Here is a 20,760-nt window from a genome sequence, read left to right on the forward strand (position 1 = left end):
AGTTATATTATGTAGTTAAAGTATATAAAATAGGTATATTAGTTATTACCTATTGGCAGAAACCTAAACTTTTGTCATACGGTCTAAATTATTAAGGCATCAAAAAAAAAAAAGCTACACAAGTATAATTCAAGGACCATAAGTCAACAAAAGCATCAGGAAGAGGTTGGCTAACCTGTAGTGTCACATTCAAAAAGCAAAACTCGCTTAAAAAGGGGCCACATTTAAATTAGTTGAATGCAAGCACTGCTTTTATTTTTTAAAGCTATGTTTCATCTTGTTGTTGTCTTATGAAACAAGTAGCAGTGAGTTTTGGACACTGCTCTTCCTCCTCACACTTTGCATAATCCCACATACCCCTTGTCTTGACAATTAACCATAGTAACATGGAATCAGTTCTAACGCTAATAACGCCCATACTAAATCAATTGTTTTCATTTACATGGGAAACATGAGCTGTGAATCTAAATTTTCATACAGGTGCTAACACTTAAATTCAAGCATCCCATTGATGCTGCATGTAGTTGTGAAATGTATTTTACAAATCTAGAATGTAGTATTTTTAAATTTGACCTAATGAAGCAGTGTTAAAGTGATCCTTTCACTGCAAGCAAGTATAAAGTGTAGGTACCTAGATCTAGAGGTGCCTGCACATAACACAGCAGCTTTCACTGTCTCTGTTGTGCCCGAATGCTGGGTCATTCTGAAAAGGCAAAGATGTTGAGATTAAAGTGTCACAGATTTCTCGCTCCCGATTATCATTTAGTGATGCATAGTAGGTGCATAGTAAGATTTTTAACACTTTCATATTTTTTATTAAACTAGTGCAATGAGAAATGGTGTAATGAAACCTAAATAACCATTCAGATTGGAGTTGTGAATGTGAACAGTAGCTGAGGGATCTTCATATCACTCCCACCTTCCAAGCAGAAGGGTTGACTGCAAAACACTTCCTGAAGTGATTTTAAAGTATAATTTGACAGAGCACTAAAACTGTTTATTTGACTAAATCGGCTAGAAGTGGGTTCTGTTTCTAAACTGATGGGATTGTCATTAAAACATTTAAAAAAACTGAATTTAGCTTCAATTTGTATAGTGTAACTGACCAGTACTAAAAGCTGCTGCAGATATTGCCAAGAAAAGTCTCAAACACTGCATACATGGAGTGGAACTGGTACCTGGAAATCAAAAACTGATGGTAGCTAATAAGCACTTAGCCTGGGGAATATAAATCAGAAATGGCAAACTGGCTCTCTAGTTGTTGTAAAACTACAAATGCCAGTGGAGACAGATAAACTGTAATAAAAAGATAAGCCTTTTCACACTGCATCTTTATACTGCATATCTTCTACCCTTTGAATAAAGGCAGCCATACATAGACCAAAATAGGCTGCTGGTTCAGCAAGGACTGGCTGAATTTCAATCCATGTATTGGCAGGCTGATTTTACCCAAGCTAATCCATTGGTCGACTTGGGTACAACCAATCTGTTGGACTTTTGTCATGCAATAACTGCAGTGGCTATAGCCGCTAGCAGTAATCATTGTGCTCTGCCAGCCAGGAAAGCTTCCTGCGCCTCCCCCCCCCCCCCCCGCTGGCAAACCCCAACAGCGATGCGGGAGGGATTCCCCTATTAACACTGATGGTGGAAGGAAGGATAGAAAATCAAATCATCTATGGGCTGCCTGAGTCCCTGTTTTGCACAAATTGGCCTGGGTATTTAATGAGTGTGGCAGAGCATACAAGTACAGACAATGGCCATGCTACCATAGAAGGCAGAGGGCTATCTATGGATTACACATAAGGCTCATTGGTATGCTAATATTATACATTTATTGCATTTAATCTTGTCTTGATAATAACCCATGCTATATAAAAGACAAATGTTATTGTAGGGTTGTTCCAAACAATTAGACAGATAAGCCTTGTATTGGTGCATAGTGGTTTCAGATAATAAATGAAAAGTGTCATTTGTCTGTAAACTATAAGCCATCTAAAACATGTGTGGGCATATGCTCACCAGGGGGTGCTGTTGCTATAGATAGTTGGTATATGGGTTCTAAGCTGCCCAGGTGGGAAATGGTTAACATGGGTTCTGCATTTTCCCAGGCTTTTTGGTTTATTCCCTTCATATAAACAGGGGGAATGCTGTGCTCAGGGAAATTATTTCAGTTTCAGTAAATTATTTTGCCTGTTCCAAGCCTGGTCAGAAGTTATTCAAAGGGGTGCATGAAGGTACATGGTGTATCTAGAAGAACAGGTCCTGTAAGGTACACATGGGGTTGGTTATAGCCCTGCAAGATTTTTATTGCAGTATGTGTTCCTGTTGCACATTTTCTCTTATTACTTGTCAGGTGAAACCGTTGTCAGCAGTACAGAAATCCCTCTAACAGAGCCCCAGAGAGCACAAAAACCAGGCAGAGTTTCTCCTTCTTCCCCACTCTATCCAAAACTTGGTTTTACATAGACTTTAAAAGAAAACAATCACAGCACTGAAAACTGAATGAAAACATAAAAGGCTTTAAAATACATTGGAGAAGCTACAATTCAATATAATTTTTCATTTCTCAGGCAAACACTTACCAACATCTGTGATAAATGACTTCCCATTTTCTGGCCACTGAACATACTGGTTTGTGAAATAATTGCTGCCATATCCAAGAATAAAACCCTCCAACTTGATGCTTTGGTTTGGACGATGAAATTTCATAGTTAGCGTGTCTCTGGTGATGTTGATGTGCACTTTCATGTTCGGTTTCTTTACTGCTGAAAAATAAGACACAGGTTTATAAGACTCTGCTGGATAGGAGCAAATATATTTCATGTTCATGTTCATTTCATGTTAATTAAAATATATAAGGGAAAATGTATTTGATGCCCTGCTAATTTTTGTACGTTTGCCCACTGACAAAGAAATAATCAGTCTATAATTTTAATGATAGGTTTATTTTAACAGTGAGAGACAGAATAGCAACAAAAATATCCAGAATAATGCATTTCAAAAAAGTTATACATTGATTTGCATTTTAATGAGTGAAATAAGTATTTGACCCCTTCGCAAAACCTGACTTAGTACTTGGTGGCAAAACTCTTGTTGGCAATCACAGAGGTCAAACATTTCTGGTAGTTGGCCACCGGGTTCGCACACATCTCAGGAGGGATTTTGTCCCACTCCTCTTTGCAGATTAAGGTTTCGAGGCTGACGTTTGGTAACTCAAACCTTCAGCTCCCTTCACATATTTTCTATGGGATTAAGGTCTGGAGACTGGCTAGGCCACTCCAGAACCTTAATGTGCTTCTTCTTGAGCCACTCCTTTGTTGCCTTGGCCGTGTGTTTTTTGGACATTGCTGGAATACTTATCCATGACCCATTTTCAAAGCCTTGGCTAAGGGAAGGAGATTCACACCCAAGATTTGACGGTACATGGCCCCGTCCATCATACCTTTGATGCAGTGAAGTTGTCCTGTCCTTAGCAGAAAAAAATCCCCAAAGCATAATGTTTCCACCTCCATGTTTGATGGTAGGGATGGTGTTCTTTGGGTCATAGGCAGCATTCTTCCTCCTCCAAACACGGCGAGTTGAGATGATACCAAAGAGCTTGATTTTCATCTTATCTGACCACAACACTTTCACCAAGTTCTCCTCCGAATTATTTAGATGTTCATTAGCAAATTTCAGACAGGCCTGAACATATGCTTTCTTGAGCAGGGGGCGCTGAAGGATTTCAGTCCTTCATGGCATAGTGTGTTACTAATTGTTTTCTTGGTGACTATGGTCCCAGCTGCTCTGAGATCATTGACAAGATTCTCCCGTGTAGTTCTGGGCTTATTTTTCACCATTCTTATGATCATTAAAACTCCACGAGGTCAGATCTTGCATGGAGCCCCAGACCGAGGGAGAATGACAGTTATTTTGTGTTTCTTCCATTTGCGAATAATCACACCAACTATTGTCACCCTCTCACAAAGCTGCTTGGTGATGGTCTTGTAGCCCATTCCAGCCTTGTGTAGGTCTACAATCTTGTCCCTGACATCCTTAGACAGCTCTTTGGTCTTGGCCATGATGGAGAGATTGGAATCTGATTGATTGATTGCTTCTGTGGACAGCTGTCTTTTATACAGGTAACCAACTGAGATAAGGTGCACTCCCTTTAAGAGAGTGCTCCTAATCTCAGATCATTACCTGTATAGAAGACACCTGGGAGCCAGAAACCTTGCTGATTGATAGGGGGAAAAAAAATACACTTTTCACTCATTAAAATGCAAATCAATTTATAACTTTTTTGAAATGTGTTTTTCTGGATATTTGTTTTGTTATTCTGTCTCTCACTGTTATGAATTAAACTACCTTTCAAATTATAGACTGATCATTTCTTTGCCAGTGGGAAAACGTACAAAATCAACAGGGGATCAAATGCTTTTTTCCCTCACTGTATTGTATCTACATGGCCTGCACAGTAAGAGGACATCTGAATAATATTAGAATAAAAGTGTACTCTAAAGGTGCAATCACATCTGCAAATGTATCCTGCCTCCGACTAGATGTGAGAACCCTAGTGGGGGTTCCCGCGATTAGCTGAAAGAGGCAGCCTTATTATAGGAAATGGTAGGCTGCTGGCACTGACAGCTAATCGCGGCCACTCGCCTGTAATCCCTAATTCAGTGATCCCATGCAACTGATCGCCCCTGGATACTAGCAGTCTGCATCCAGTCTCCGTTACTGTGAGTAATTTTGTGATATTAGAACTCCTTTTACTTATCTCTTGTTAATGCAGTAGAGGTATTTCCAAACACACTCACTGCACTCTACTTCTGTAAAGCCTTATAGGGAACCAAATTCTTGTTGGGATAGCACAATTATGTGATTCTTTACTGTCCAGCAATAGCAGATCTGTGCTCCTCCTAGAAAGGGTTATATACCAGCGCTATGGAGTTTCAGTACTAAAATGGACTGAATTAGTGGTGTAAGCTGCCTCCAACCTACCTCTGAGGTAGTAGATTAGAAAAAAAGGAAGAAATGTTGGGACCGGCGCTACCACTTTAAAAATGTGTTTGTGCAATTATGTACTTCTTACGTTATAGAAAAGTGCATATAGTGCTTGTGGTACAAACAATAAAAAGTGCTACGTGCTGTTAAAACATCAATAAGTTTAAAATGGGCTGTGCTCAGTGTACCATATCATAAATATCATAAGTTAATTATACATATATGTAAAGTGCCGAGTGCTAATAATGCCAAATACCACGTGTTGTGATCCGTGCTAGAAACAATGTATGGCGTCGGTAGATAACCCACCAAAGACACCGCTGCTTACTGCACTCTTTAGGCCGGTGACTCGACACTCCTTGGTTACTCTCATTACAGTCCGTACGGAGCGCACAAGGTGCATCAGCTGTGACTTGATTCCTGGCTCCTCACCGAATCCACCGATCCCGTGATCTGCTCCCCAGCCAAGGCAGTCATTGCAGTCCCTATAGACGATGTGGTCTCTATTGTCAGTCTCAGGCCTGTAATGAGAGTGACCAAGGAGTGTCGAGTCACCGGCCTAAAGAGTGCAGTAAGCAGCGGTGTCTTTGGTGGGTTATCTACCGACGCCATACATTGTTTCTAGCACGGATCACAACACGTGGTATTTGGCATTATTAGCACTCGGCACTTTACATATATGTATAATTAACTTATGATATTTATGATATGGTACACTGAGCACAGCCCATTTTAAACTTATTGATGTTTTAACATCACGTAGCACTTTTTATTGTTTGTACCACAAGCACTATATGCACTTTTCTATAATGTATGAAGTACATAATTGCACAAACACATTTTTAAAGTGGTAGCGCCGGTCCCAACATTTCTTGCATTTTTTCTGTGCTCCTCCTGGTCACTTCACTGCTGCCATTTTCTCTTGATCTTTTTGTATTCTCTAGCGGCCAGACAAAGATGATGCAACTTACACGCACACAAGATTTACTTAGTCCTGTCACTTACTCTAACATCTGTAAACTGCATGCTTAGTGTACAATTAGTAAACAATTGACAGAAGCAAGGAAAAAGATTTTAGGGAAACATTTATTTTGCACAAGATGGTACGAGTTTCCGTAATTATATCACCCACTCGCACATCACAGTGTGGAGAATTGTTCATTTTAGATTTAAGACCTCTGAAGAACAGACATTTCTTTGACACATCTAATTCCTTGGCCTTATTGTCTTTCAAAGGCTTACATGGAATGCAGCTAACTGCTGACTGACTGTGATTCACAATTGTAGCATTAGAACAATAAAGCAAAATACAATCTAATTGTACAATCTCTGTTCAATCTCCTTTTGGTGCAATATAGGGACAAACCTAAGCATTCTTTTCAATAAGTATCAAATCATGCAGGCTTTTGCACTACATAGCATATGGTAGATTAAAAGTAGATTGTACAATAAGATTGTATTATTTGGGGTTAGCCTAAGGCAAGCCATAGTTGCAGTGATTTTGCACAGAGCAGCCCTGATCCTCCTCTTCTCGGGTCCCTATTCGGTGCTCCTGGCCCCTCCCTCCTACTGAATGCCCCGACAGCAAACAGCTTGCTTTGGGGGCACCCAAGCTGAGCCGCTGCTCTGTGTGTTTATTCAGACACAAAGCTGCAGTTCGGCCCCACCCCCTTTCTCTTCTCATTGGCTCACCGACTTTGATTGACAGCAGCGGGAGCCAATGGCGCCATCCTGCCATCTCAGCCAATGAGTAGGGAGAGTCCCGGCAGCCAAGAGTCTCCTTCAACTTCGCTGAATTGAGATGGGGCTCAGGTAAGTTATAGTGGGGCTGAGGGGGGCTATTGCAAACAGAAGGCTTTTTATCTTAATGCATAGAATGCATTAAAATAAACAACCTTCTGACTTTACAACCACTTTAAGACTAGCCATGCACGCATAGGTTTCTCTTGTTGAGCTTTATGGCCACCAAACAAGACAAATCTAATGGATTCTACTATGCAGCACTAACAGCATGGATAGAGAAATCTCCACTGCTGACTATTACATTTATGCAGACACAACACCCCACCTCAAGCCACATATGGTCGAATAAAGCAAGCTAAACAAAATTGCTAGTAAACTCATTTGAAAGTTTAGCGAATGCAAGTAGAGCCCCTTCACACCTGCGGCAGGCCTTGCTGCTCCTCTGAAAAGTGATCTCTGGTGCATTGCTTTTCAGGGGGCGGTAGAATAGCAGCTGCCAGGAATTTAGGAGGCAATAATGTTTTTTGAGTGTCTTTTCTGTTGACAGCTGACTGGGCTTTCTAAATGTAAATACAAATGTCGGGAAAACATGGACCTGCATGGGGCCCGCAGTAAAGCTCCCTGTGTGAATGAGCTCTTAGGTAGGCAGTTAGGGGGTTGTCAAAGGTTGCAGCTCAACTACTTTTTTTGCCCATGCCCGTGTGAGCGAGGCCTAAAACAAACTGAATTTGGTATATTTAGCTATTTGAAAAAAAGGGGATATTTGGAAAACAATGAGATACATTTAGAGCATATAGCAACAAATAAACAGGATTACAGATTTCATGGGGTTAACCAAAACCCACCAGTATTTGCCAAATATGTGTTGTAATAAAGGCCTACATAGTATAATAAAGTTGTGAATTTCAGTATTAGAATATCAAAATCAATGACTTAATGTCTTCAAAACTGTGCAAGGAATTACTTTATAGATTGTTTTTTGACAAGGGAATGTATAAATACACATGTTGTTTAAAAATGATGCTCTCTCTACTAATCAGTCCGACAGTTTTACAGCTTTGCCCTTACAAATTCTTCTCTGGTAATCTCAAAATCACATGTCATGTATGAATAAAGGAAAAACATTTCAGGGTCATGAATTGCCAACACATCACAGGACAATTAATATATGTTTGAACACGTTGACATATTTGTTTGCATGTTTACATTGCCCAAGAAAACGTAAAAGCCTGCTCACAAATGAGTATGTTTCTAATTTTTCGAGTTCTGACACCACACATTTCTCGTACAACACAGATTCCTCCTTGCCTCTAATATTACCTGCAGGTCAGGGTCAGACTTCATGTCATGACATTTCACACAGTAAGCTGCAGGACTGTGGTTAATAAGACCACAGCCATGAAGCTTACATTTCTTAGAAAAAGTGTGTGTGACTTCATGTAGGCTTTATAAAATCCTCTTGTGCTAAATTGTGAGGGGAAGAGGGAGAGAAAGAAATAAAGTAAGAAATAAAGAAAGAAAGAAAGAAAGAAAGAAAGACCAGGGGAAGTACCAGGAAGCTAAAGGGACTTCAGGCATTAGTAAGGATAGGAGAATCAAAGTCAGAAGAATATCTGAAATGAGACCACTCCATCCACATAAGTTTGTATGAGTCAGATTAATTCTTGTCCCATATGATCATACGTTCCATGTAATCAATCTTGTCCATTTCCCAAGCCCATTCTGCCATTGAAGGAGCCTCATCCTGTCACCAGCGCCTGGCTACCACAGAATGGGCTTCCTTTAATTTTTTAATTGAAGGTTATCTGGCTGGGTGGCGCTGACAGGCAAATCAGCCAAAATTCGAACTATGTATGGACTGTTTGAAGCAGAACTAAAGTCTGCAATACTTACCTCTGCTTAATTGGTCCAATGGCCATGAAGTCCCTCACAGCATCTTCTCCTTGGCTTCCTCTAAGTGTTGGTCTTCAACCGCATTGATTGGCTGACTCAGGATGAAGTAACTCCCTCACATTTGCAGGAGTGCATGAGCAGGCAGGTACATTTATTTTATTGCAAAAAACAGATTTTGTATGTCTTTTGTATGTCTGCAAGGGTCTGTCTGCTTAAAGACCAACATTTAAAATCTCAAGTTCTAACCATTTTTCTCCAAAATGCATACCAGACCCCTTGTAAACACCCTTGTAACACTATATGTTGGTTGGCAATGCCTAATACCTAAGTAAGGCTTTCTCAACCAGGGTTCCCTAAAACCTTAGGGTTCCTCTAGGTTGCTACGGGTTCCTCAGGTAGATTTTTACATTGAAGGGAATGCCTCCTTACTGACCGCCATTGTAAAGAGACTTTTCTACTCACCACCAATTTAAGAGGCACTTATGCACTGACCACCATTGTAATAGGACACTAAACTTTTGAAGGTCTTTGTCTTATTTTTGGCTAATACTATTATTTGTTTAATATTAGGATTTGCATTGTGGTACAGAGGAGAGGGTGTTTAAAAGTGCTGCACTCTGGGTGTAAAATACTCTAGCTATGCCACATTTCTTATTCTTTTACTTACTGATCATGCTAATGTGTCATAGGCTATAGATAAAAATATTTACCAGGGGTTCTCTGAGACCTGAAAATTTTCCAAGGGTTCCTCCAAGGTAAAAGGGTTGTTAAAGTCTGACCTAGCTAAATAAAAACATATCACAAATTTGATTTTCTAGCAGGGAATGGTACCTGATAGATCAGTAATCCAAAAGCCAGACATCAGAAGCTTTGGAAAAGGGAGTAACATAGCATTAAAAATCAAGGAGATTTTCTGCTCATATTTGTTCTAAAATCTATTAATTTCGCCTTCTAATGTTAGACATGCCATAGTTGGAATAGTGACTGAGATATTTCTATGCAAAGCTGTTCCAAGGATGTGATAGATTGACTGTTGGATCTTAAGAGCGTATTAAGATCTGAGCTGCCTCTACAGTTTCATAGCTTGTGATAAAATTATTACAGAGTTATTGGGTTCAATGGTTCACTGGTGTTCTTTCTGAAAATCCTATATTAAAGTGAACCTGTAAGGGCTAAAATATCAAAGCTGCAATTGCTGACTTGTCTTTAACCCTTCCACTGCCTGAGAATTTTTTATTTTGTACGTACATACTAAAATGCTAATTTTTTTTTCACATTAGGATGCACTTAAAGTTACAAAGCATTATACGTTTTATTAAAGCATTAAAAAGTTGAGAGCAAGTTGAGTGAATAGATACCAAATATGTCTCAACTTAAAATCGCACATGCCTATGATATGGCGACAAACTATGTGTGTGTAACTTTTATCTTTATAATAAAGCTATTGGATGCTATGGCGAGCATTATGGTTTCTGTTTATCTTTTTATGAATTCATCATCATACTGGGAGATCTCTGCGTCAAATGAACTGAATTTGCCTGTGGAATTTGCCGTGCCATGGTTTTAAAGGGGATATGCTCTGCATGGCCTTTTGATACAAAGATCTATATAAGAAGGTGAGAGTGTGGCTACTGGGGAAGATGGAGGTCACAATCGTTTTAGCATCAGTGTATATTTATGACTTAACATATTGCACAAGAATATTAGATGATGTAATTTATGGACACAGTCAATTGTTTGCAACACATTGCCTTTGAGGTTTGATTTTCTGTGTTCATGTGGAGATCTGTTATTGTGTTTTGATTTTTATATTAATGTGATACACAATTTGTTGATTTATTTTATTCACATGGTACATGTCATTATGTATTATTACAGTTGAGGATATATAGAGGCTGCTTGGTTATACAGTATATGATTTGAAGCACTAGATAGGATTGATTTATTTACATTTAAAGCGGCATATTTCATGAATACACATCCAGGTTTGTGCACCACAGGACCAGTAAGGAAACAGAAGGTTTCTTATCTCCCCTCCACTTTCTCTTTTTAATTGTGCCATGGTAATCCAGGGTTCCCAGAGGGCACAGGGGAGCCAGGGACACACGTATGCAGGGATGATTTAATTTGGGGGAACACCAGTTTCCTAATCTATGAAAGCTTTCTGAGTACAGTAAACTCCCCTCTATTGCGGGGGTTACGTTCCAGACTCACCCGCGAAAAGTGAAAATCCTCGAAATAGAAAAACCCTATTAAAATACACTGTAGGCATGTTTTTTTTTACTGTCACTGTACTTTTAAAAGCATTTTAAGGTCTTTAAACACACTTTTAAAACAATAGAAACTCATTTAAACACATAAAAGATACTGAGAGACAGAGCAAGAGCTATGGAAAACACACAAATATTTAATTTTCAATGATTTATGTAAAATAGCATTACAGAAGAAAACGCAATATACCGGGACCGCAAAAACTGAACCGCGATGGAGCGGGGGTTTACTGTAACTGCTATTAGTGAGTCCAAATGTGGATCTACAAAATGTAAACAAACCACGGTTGTATAGAATATGTTTACATCCCAATACAGCCATGTCGTAATACCTATGGCAGCAGTAAATGGGTTTATGTTGCAAGCCTTTGGTCTGTTATGGTGTTACCAACTAGCCAGTAGCTACCCTTCAACAAACATGCAACTAGTGAACTCTGAAAAGCTTGCACAGCCATACTTGTTCCAGGTGTGTCAATCCCTTGGTAGTGAAACAAGGATCCAGATGACAACCATGAGCCAGCATCTTTGAAAAAAATGTGTTCAAAGACAGCTCCATTTTTCTGTCCTCAGAGGTTTATATTATCCATGGAGCCAGTGAAGAGTGTTTTCTTTTTTTTTTTTTTACAAACACATGGCTTATTACTGTAATCATAAACAATGTATATAGCAGTTCACATTACAAAATAATACATATCCACTATAGAACAGAATGTTCTGTCTCTACAGTAATTAGAAACTGTAGGACTCTATCATGCCAAATACATTACAGCCAGAGTACTGTTTCAAGACTACTTGGCTGATACTGGGGTACATTTTAAGATGGTTAGCAGCTCCTTAGGGTGTTTCTTAACTTGGAATTTCACTTTATATCTTTCAGACACTTAATTTTAGAACTTTAAGGTAGATCTTAAGTAAGGGCTAGACTATAAAAGATGCGTGCCAATGAGTCCCAAGGTCACCAAAGTCATATAATTTGTGCTGTTTTCATTGCTCAGCTCTAACCAACATGAAACTTTTTTTTTTTTTTTTACAAATACTGAAAGACATTACACTATGGCTAGCTGTACATGATCTGGTTGCCAAATTAATTTTTGTCGTGGCTTACAGAGAGGAGAGTAAAGTAAAGTACTAGTGATCTGTCACGGGGAAACAACAGCAATCTGGGCATCAGTAGTGGACATATATGCCAATGGGTCCCTGTATAAGAAGATGCTTATAGTATTGTTAATAATGCCTGCACTAGAATGGAACAATGTCCCAGTGTATGTAAACACCTAAGATAGTCATAAATAAGAACTACAATAAGAACTGCAAGCACACTTTAGGGCCAAATATACAATATGTTGGTTCGGTTCCAGCACCTACCCAACCAACATCTGGTATATTTGGCCCCTAAAGTGTGCTTGCAGTTCTTATTTATGACTATCTTAGGGACCTAACAATAATGGCAGGTCTACCCAACTTCAAAGGCCATTCTCTCTCAGTGAATTTGTAAACAATCATCACTCATTGCTTTTATTAACACTCCCCTATTCGTCTATGTGTTCTTGCTGCCCCCCGTTCTCCCCCTTTGTCCTGATACCTGTAAAGGGGTTTGCAGTAAAAGAGTCTGATATCACAGCAAAATAGGAACCCATAGGTAAAGAGGAATTTCGGCAGATCTGGCAGGTTTGTACTTCACTTTCTTCCTTCACTAAGTGTATCACAATGACTGCAGACTACTCAATTCCATTCATTAAAAGCAGAAGTGCCTGCAGGAAAAACAAGGCTACAGTCTGAACACTCAGAGCAGTCAGAGGAACATAAAAGTAAATGTAAAAATTCACTACTTATTCTTTTACTAAACACCAGCCAAAACCTGCATTCCAGTGCTTTGAAAACAGAGAGTTCCTCCAACAATAAAACAGTGGTTTTCCAAATGTAATAAGATTAAAGTTTTGAAAGATCTCCCAGCAAACTTGTAAAACCAAGAAAAAAGGTTGGGACCACATGGGTCTATTGGTTAGACTTCCCTTATTCTAGTGAGAACAATCCCTTAAGAACAAAGAACCTGTTGTAATCACTGATATGGATGGGCCAAGCACTTCATTCCCTCTCTAGATTTCTATTTTCCTTTTTCTTCTCATATGTCCTAAAAATGTACTCTACCCATATCTACCTACCCATCACATATACTCTTCTGAAAAACCTCTTAGGAGGTTCATAACATTGACAAAATGCAAAAAAAAGTTTTGATTTCTTTTTCTACATATGTAAAACCTAATTTGTTTCCTATCTGTTGTTGTACTAGGAAATCTTACTATTGTGACATTTTATCTTTGAGTCACAAATCTAAAGTGCATATACTTCCTACAGTCTTACTTCACATTTACCAAACCATGGCAACGATTGTAACCCAGATTTAACATTTAACACTTTACCTATTGTATTTGATATTTGCAAAATTGTAAATAGGGCTGGCTCAAGGCATTGTGCTGCCTGGGTCCAAGAATTAAATAATGCCCCCCCCCCCAAAAAAAAAAAAAAAATCCCCGTCCACTAAAAGGCCATCACATCCCTTTTTTATATCATTTTAAAACTCAGATTTAATTTATCAGGAAGTCATATTTACATGCAACAGAACCTTGTCTATATGCTGATTTATATGACATACCACCATGTTACCACTTCCCCATTTTGGCACCCTAGGGCATCCATGGGTGCAGTGTGTGTCAGCACAGTGGCCCCCACACCCCTCAGGGCCTGTGTGCAGTGAACCCCTTGCACCCATGGATGTTTTGCCATTGAGATAAAGCAGTATAGGGGCAGGCTAGGGTAGTATATAGACAGGCTAAGGTAGTATATGGACAGGCTAGGGTAGTATATGGACAGTCTAGGGTAGTATACGAACAGGCTAGGGTATTATATGGACAGGCTAGGATAGTATATAGACAGGCTAGGGTAGCATATAGGCATGCTAGGGTAGTATATGGACAGGCTAGGATAGTATATAGACAGGCTAGGGCGTTATAGGGGCAGGCTAGGGTAGTGTATAGCTGGGAAGGAAACACAAGCGCCATACTAAGTGCAGTACATGAAGCTTTAATATAATCCATAAAAACTGGCATTGGAAAAGCGCTGCAAAATGCAAGATGTCCCTGTCAGTGGAGCAGTATCAGGATGGCCCCAGCGGCTATGACTTGAGGGGATGCCACCGGTGGATGCCGGCACTTCCTAGAGCCGTGGGACGCTTGAGCGGCTGGTCCTGATATCACTTCCGGGTGCAGGGGGATCTCCTAGACAACGCGTTTACAGAGCATGGGCTCCTTCTTTAGGCCTTTGCAGTGCCATATTGGATAAGGGTTTATATAGGGACTCCATCTCTAGTATTTGTATATACTATGGCGTAAGACTAAGTCACAGCAAGATTTCAGCCAATATAAATCTGCCCTTCAAAAATACAGTTCCTGCCTCCACACTGCCAAACAGACCTACGTTATCACTCTCATTAACACCCTCTCACACAGTCCCCGTCAACTCTTTTCTACCTTCAACGCTCTACTTCGTCCTCCATTGCTTCCACCTAACTAACTTACTCACTGCCCAAGAGATTACCAATCACTTCAAAAATAAGATTGATACAATTCGTGATCTTTACACTACAGATATCTCCCTCACCTTACACACCTTGTCCTCCTGCACAATCAATACTTCCCTTGTTTTACCCAACTACTGTAGAGGAAGTCACTAAAATTTTTTCTAATGCCCACCTAACTTCCTGCCCCCTGGACCCTGTCCCTTCTCAAATACTACGGTCACCCTCTGACTCTATTCTACACTCTTTAACTCATATATTCAACTTCTCCCTCTCCACTGGCATCTTCCCCAACTCTCTAAAACATGCGCTAGTAACTCCCATATCAAAGAAAGCCTCACTAGACCCCACCAATCTTAATAACTTAAGACCCATCTCCTTACTCCCTTTTGCTTCCAAACTCCTTGAACGTTTAGTCTACAACCGCCTGAGCAAGCACCTCATTGAGAATAACCTCCTTGATCCCCTTCAGTCTGGATTTCGCCGGCAACACTCCACAGAAACTTCTCTCCTAAAACTTTCAAATGACTTACTAACAGCTAAAACCAATGGTCACTACTCAATACTCTTACTCTTGGACCTCTCTGCTGCCTTTGATACTGTTGACCACCCCCTCCTTCTCAAAAAACTCAGTTTGCTCGGTCTCCGTGGCTGTGCTCTCCATTGGTTTGAATCTTACCTATCTCACCGCACCTTCAGTGTCACTTACAATTCCACTTACTCCCCTGCAACCCCTCTTACTGTTGGGGTCCCCCAAGGTTCTGTCCTTGGACCACTACTATTCTCAATCTATACCTCCTCCCTGGGTCAGCTAATAGCCTCCCATGGCTTCCACTACCATTTCTATGCTGATGACACCCAAATCTACCTCTCTACCCCCTAGTTCACCCCATCAGTCTCCTCCCTCATCACTGATCTACTAACAGACATATCAGCCTGGATGTCTCACCACTTCCTCAAACTGAATCCATCTAAAACCGAGCTCATAATATTTCCTCCTCCACGTGCCCCTTCCCCGGAATTCACTGTCAAGATCAATGGAACAACTACCAGTCCTTCCACACATGCCAGGGTGTTAGGGGTAACCCTGGACTCTGCACTGTCCTTTCAGGCTCACATCCAATTCCCTGTCCAAATCATGCCACCTTAACCTCCGCAACATCGCTAGAATACGGCCCTTTTTAACCAATGACACCACCAAGCTTTTAATTCACACCCTGGTTATCTCTCTATAACATAAAAGTGTAGCGCTACGAAAAAATGATACTCATAAAACTAATAATAAATAAGTGTCCAAATGAATGAGTTCCTAATAATCACGATAGTGTATGAAAAAATGTCCAACTGAATTAATCTTCAATAAAAGTGAAGAAGACATAAATCCACAAGTGCAATGGTCCAAAAGAAAAGGGAGGAATTCTTCCCAGGGCACCAGGAGTGTATGAAGGAAAGGGGACACCTCTGTGATGGGATATGATAAGCAGCTTACCAAATTTCCATGGCTGCTCAGATTAGTGAGCTAGCCTCTCCCAGCTGTTAAATCCAAACCACTGAAGGTTGAAAGGTACTTTTTTAGCTCCAAGGAATCACCACTTGAGATGTAGTAGGATCGGTATGGGATTGGCACTCATCAATAAATATCGTCAATCATACATGAATATGTGAAGAGAGGAGAGAGGCAACACACATAGCGTAATCCCATTTAAAACTTGTAGTCTTGTTTATTTAAAAGTTATACTCACAGTGTATCTTAACAAACAGACATATCAATAGCATTATCAGGGATGAGGATGCGGCGTCCCGCAAAACAGTCCCAGATGGTAGGTGATGGAGGCCGGCTAGTTTCAAGGGGCGTGTGGACGTTGCGTCTGGAGTCGCCAACGTTTCGTCTCAATAGACTTCGTCTGGGCTATTGAGACGAAACGTTGGCGACTCCAGACGCAACGTCCACACGCCCCTTGAAACTAGCCGGCCTCCATCACCTACCATCTGGGACTGTTTTGCGGGACGCCGCATCCTCATCCCTGATAATGCTATTGATATGCCTGTTTGTTAAGATACACTGTGAGTATAACTTTTAAATAAACAAGACTACAAGTTTTAAATGGGATTACGCTATGTGTGTTGCCTCTCTCCTCTCTTCACATATTCATGTATGATTGACGATATTTATTGATGAGTGCCAATCCCATACCGATCCTACTACATCTCAAGTGGTGATTCCTTGGAGCTAAAAAAGTACCTTTCAACCTTCAGTGGTTTGGATTTAACAGCTGGGAGAGGCTAGCTCACTAATCTGAGCAGCCATGGAAATTTGGTAAGCTGCTTATCATATCCCATCACAGAGGTGTCCCCTTTCCTTCATACACTCCTGGTGCCCTGGGAAGAATTCCTCCCTTTTCTTTTGGACCATTGCACTTGTGGATTTATGTCTTCTTCACTTTTATTGAAGATTAATTCAGTTGGACATTTTTTCATACACTATCGTGATTATTAGGAACTCATTCATTTGGACACTTATTTATTATTAGTTTTATGAGTATCATTTTTTCGTAGCGCTACACTTTTATGTTATATTGCAATTTGAATCACTGTTGGTTGATTTTGTGTTGGCTGCTGATATTTATCATTTCCTTTTATTCATTATTATTAGCGCGGAAATATTTTTATATTTTTTCTTATATCCTGGTTATCTCTCGCCTCGACTATTGCAACTCCCTCCTCATTGGATTACCCTTACATAGATTATCCCCCCTTCAATCCATAATGAATGCTGCTACAAGATTTATCCACCTTACCAACCGTTCAGTGCCCTCCACCCCTCTCTGCCAATCCCTTCACTGGCTTCCACTCACCCAACGAATAAAATTCAAAGTGCTAACAATAGTTTACAAAGCCATCCACAACTCTGCCCCCAGCTACATCACTAACCTGATCTCAAAATATCAACCAAGCCGCTCTCTTTGGTCCTCCCAAGACCTCATGCTCTCTAGCTCACTTGTCACCTCTTCCCATGCGCGCCTCCAGGATTTCTCCAGAGCTTCTCCCATTCTTTGGAACTCTCTACCCCAATCTGTCCGACTGTCCCATAATCTAACCATCGTTAGACGATCCCTGAAAACACTTCTCTTTAAAGAAGCCTACCTGGCTACTAACTAATAACACTGTTTCACTTGCTCCATCAGCTCACCCCCCACAGCTATTGCCTTTTGTATCAATTGACCCTCCCTTTCAGATTGTAAGCTCTAACGAGCAGGGCCCTCTGATTCCTTTTGTTTCAAATTGTATTGTAACTGTAATGTCTGCCTTCATTTTGTTAAGCGCTGCGCAAACTGTTGGCACTATATAAATCCTGTATAATAATAATAATAATACTGTATATTACATCAGCTGTGTAGCACAAAGCACAAATAAAAAAATTGAAGTGGATTAAAGTATATGTGAATTTGTGAATTGAAAACTTTTTTGTAGTCTTGAGTAGAATGTACAGTAGAGAACATAGAACCTCTGTCTGGTTTAAATGCTCTCTCCTTTAAGCTTATACTGTGTCTCTTTGACAGGAATTAAAGGTAAATCTCCCTGACAGGATACAGAAAAAAAAATGTAATTTATTCAAAGTTTAAAAATAGTTTGGGATTTACATACAAGAGGCTTATGTATAAAACAGTAAACCTATCTTTCACTAAACATTCACAAACATTGAATCTTCCTGGTACATGTGTTTTAAATGACAGTGAATGAGTCACTTCTAGTGAAGGTTTGGTGAAAATCATGTTCATTGCCTAATAAATATGCCCCTAATTGACTAATTTATACTCTAATTTTTTTTTTGGGACTCATTTATCACTTGCAGAATTAGATCAATCATATTTACATAATTACAATTACTTAAACATTTACTTCTAGTAATTATGCATATAAGGATAAGTCTAGTCTATAATTTTTACTTTTAGTCAATGTTTTGTCTATTTTTTTTTCTGTATGGTGTAGTTAGTAAATTAAACTAGATTTGTGTCTTCCAGGAAAATGTTGCTTTAATAAAATGTAATATTCAGCTTTACACGATCTAACAAAATAAGAGCTCAACTAACAGTACTAGCAGGGGATGGAAAATAATATTTTTTTGTACAAATCCCTAATTTTTATAGAATTTGGCACATATCTTTAAATAATAGCCTTGCTTTGTTTTACAGTCATAAAACACTAACATCTATGTCCGAGGTGTTTAGGTTTAAGCTAACAATAAGTGAATTAATTTATTTATATTTTGCCAGTGCTTACTCATAAACTGTGAAATTATGTTTTCTCAGCTGAATAAAAGCCCATTAGTGGATGGAAATTCTGCACAGTGAAGCCATTATTATGTGCCTATTATTTAAGCAAAATGCAGCCTTTATAAAATCTTCAATGAGGAAATACACTGCTCAAAAAAATTAAAGGAGCACTGTGAAAACACATCAGATCTCAATGGGGAAAAATATCATGCTGAATAGCTATACTGATATGGACTGGGCAATGTGTTAGGAACGAAAGGATGCCACATTGTTTGATGGAAAAGAAAATGATCAACCTACAGAGGGCTGAATTCAAAGACCCCTGAAAATCAAAGTGAAAAAATTATGCAGCAGGCTGAAATTTAATTGCAGCAACTCTTAAGGGTACTCAATAGTTTGTATGACCCCCATGTGCTTGTATGCATGCCTGACAACGTCGGGGCATGCTTCTAATGAGACGACCGGTGGTGTCCTGGAGTATTTCCCTTCAGATCTGGACAAGGGCATCACTGAGAACCCTGAACAGACAAAAGTGCAACCTGGTGGCGTCTAATGGATCGAAACATTATGTCCCAGAGGCGTTCTATTGGATTTAGGTCAGCAGAGCGTGGGGGCTTTCAATGGTATGAATTCCTTCAACCTCCAGGAACTGGCTCCATTCTCTCGCCACATGAGGCCAGGCATTGTTGTGCACCACGAGGAACCCACTGCACCAGCGAAGGGTCTGACAAAGGATCCAAGGATTTCATCCCGATACCTAATGGCAGTTAAGGTGCCATTGTCTAGCCTGTGAAGGTCTGTGTGTCCCTCCATGGATATGCCTCCCCAGACCATCACTGACCCACCAGAAAACCGGTCATGCTAAATGATGTTACAGGCAGCACAATGGTCTCCACCGCTTCTCAAGACCCTTTTACGTCAGTCATGTGCTCAGGGTGAATCTGCTCTTATCTGTGAAAAGCACAGGGCGCCAGTGGTGGACCTGCCAATTCTGGTGTTCAATGGCAAATGCCAATCGAGCTCCACGGTGCCGGGCAGTGAGCATAGGGCCCACTAGAGGGTGTTGGGCCCTTAGGCCACCCTCATGATGTCTATTTCTGATTGTTTGGTCAGAGACATTTACACCAGTGGCCTGCTGGAGGTCATTTTGTAGAGCTCTGGCAGTACTCATCCTTTTCCTCCTTGCACAAAGGAGCAGATACCGGTCCTACTGATGGCTTAAGGACCTTCTACGGCCCTGTCCAACTCTCCTGGAATCTCCGCCATGCTCTTGAGACTGTGCTGGGAGATACAGCAAACCTTCTAGCAATGCCACATATTGATGTACCATCCTGAAGGAGTTGGACTGCCTGTGCAACATCTATAGGGTCCAGGTATTGCCTATTGCTACCAGTAGTAACACTGACCGTAGCCAAATGCAAAATTTGGGAAAGATAGTCAGAAAAGATAAGTAGGGAAATAGAATGCAAGTGCCCTCCACCTGTAAAACCATTGCTGTTTTGGAGGTTGTCTTGTTGCTCATCTAGTGCACCTGTTGTTAATTTCATTAACACCAAAGCAGCTGAAACTGACTAACAACCCCCTCTGCTACTTAACTGACCAGATCAATATCCTAGGAGTTTAAAGAGTATCGAATGTTGGGGCATAGGTTGGGATTTTTAGGGTACCGTTTTAACAACCAATATATCACAAGAAAATGTGATTTAAAATTTCTCTAAAAATGTAACTTTATTGTATACAGACATTTCCCGACAATGGGGTACATGAATCATCAGACAATCATAGTAACAAACAATATATAAAATATGAAATGTGCCATAATGGCAAATATCACAGTGTCAACATATGGTCAATCCTTGATTGGGTGGGTGGACTCCTCAAAGGTTACTACCAGCTTGGACGACCATAGCCAGTATGTAGGCCTCTAGTGAATCCAACTTCCACTACCCGACATGTTTCGCGGTATGTACCGCTTCCTCAGGGGTATAAAGGATAGAGCGTTAACAATGACCAACTAGAA

General features: G+C 40.2%; 1 protein-coding gene across 1 annotated transcript in view; it reads right to left on the reverse strand.

Annotated features, from left to right (window-relative positions):
- The window catches only part of ABI3BP (ABI family member 3 binding protein), a 520,855-nt gene that overhangs the window by 387,431 nt on the left and 112,664 nt on the right, over positions 1-20,760 (reverse strand). Inside the window, exon 2 of the mRNA XM_082245218.1 lies at positions 2,583-2,762. Within this exon, the coding sequence (XP_082101344.1) occupies positions 2,583-2,762 (180 nt within the window). The remainder of the gene's footprint in view (positions 1-2,582; positions 2,763-20,760) is intronic.

Source organism: Pelophylax lessonae (genome assembly GCF_965119305.1).
Source record: "Pelophylax lessonae genome assembly, chromosome: 2".
In the NCBI taxonomy this organism is placed as follows: domain Eukaryota; kingdom Metazoa; phylum Chordata; class Amphibia; order Anura; family Ranidae; genus Pelophylax; species Pelophylax lessonae.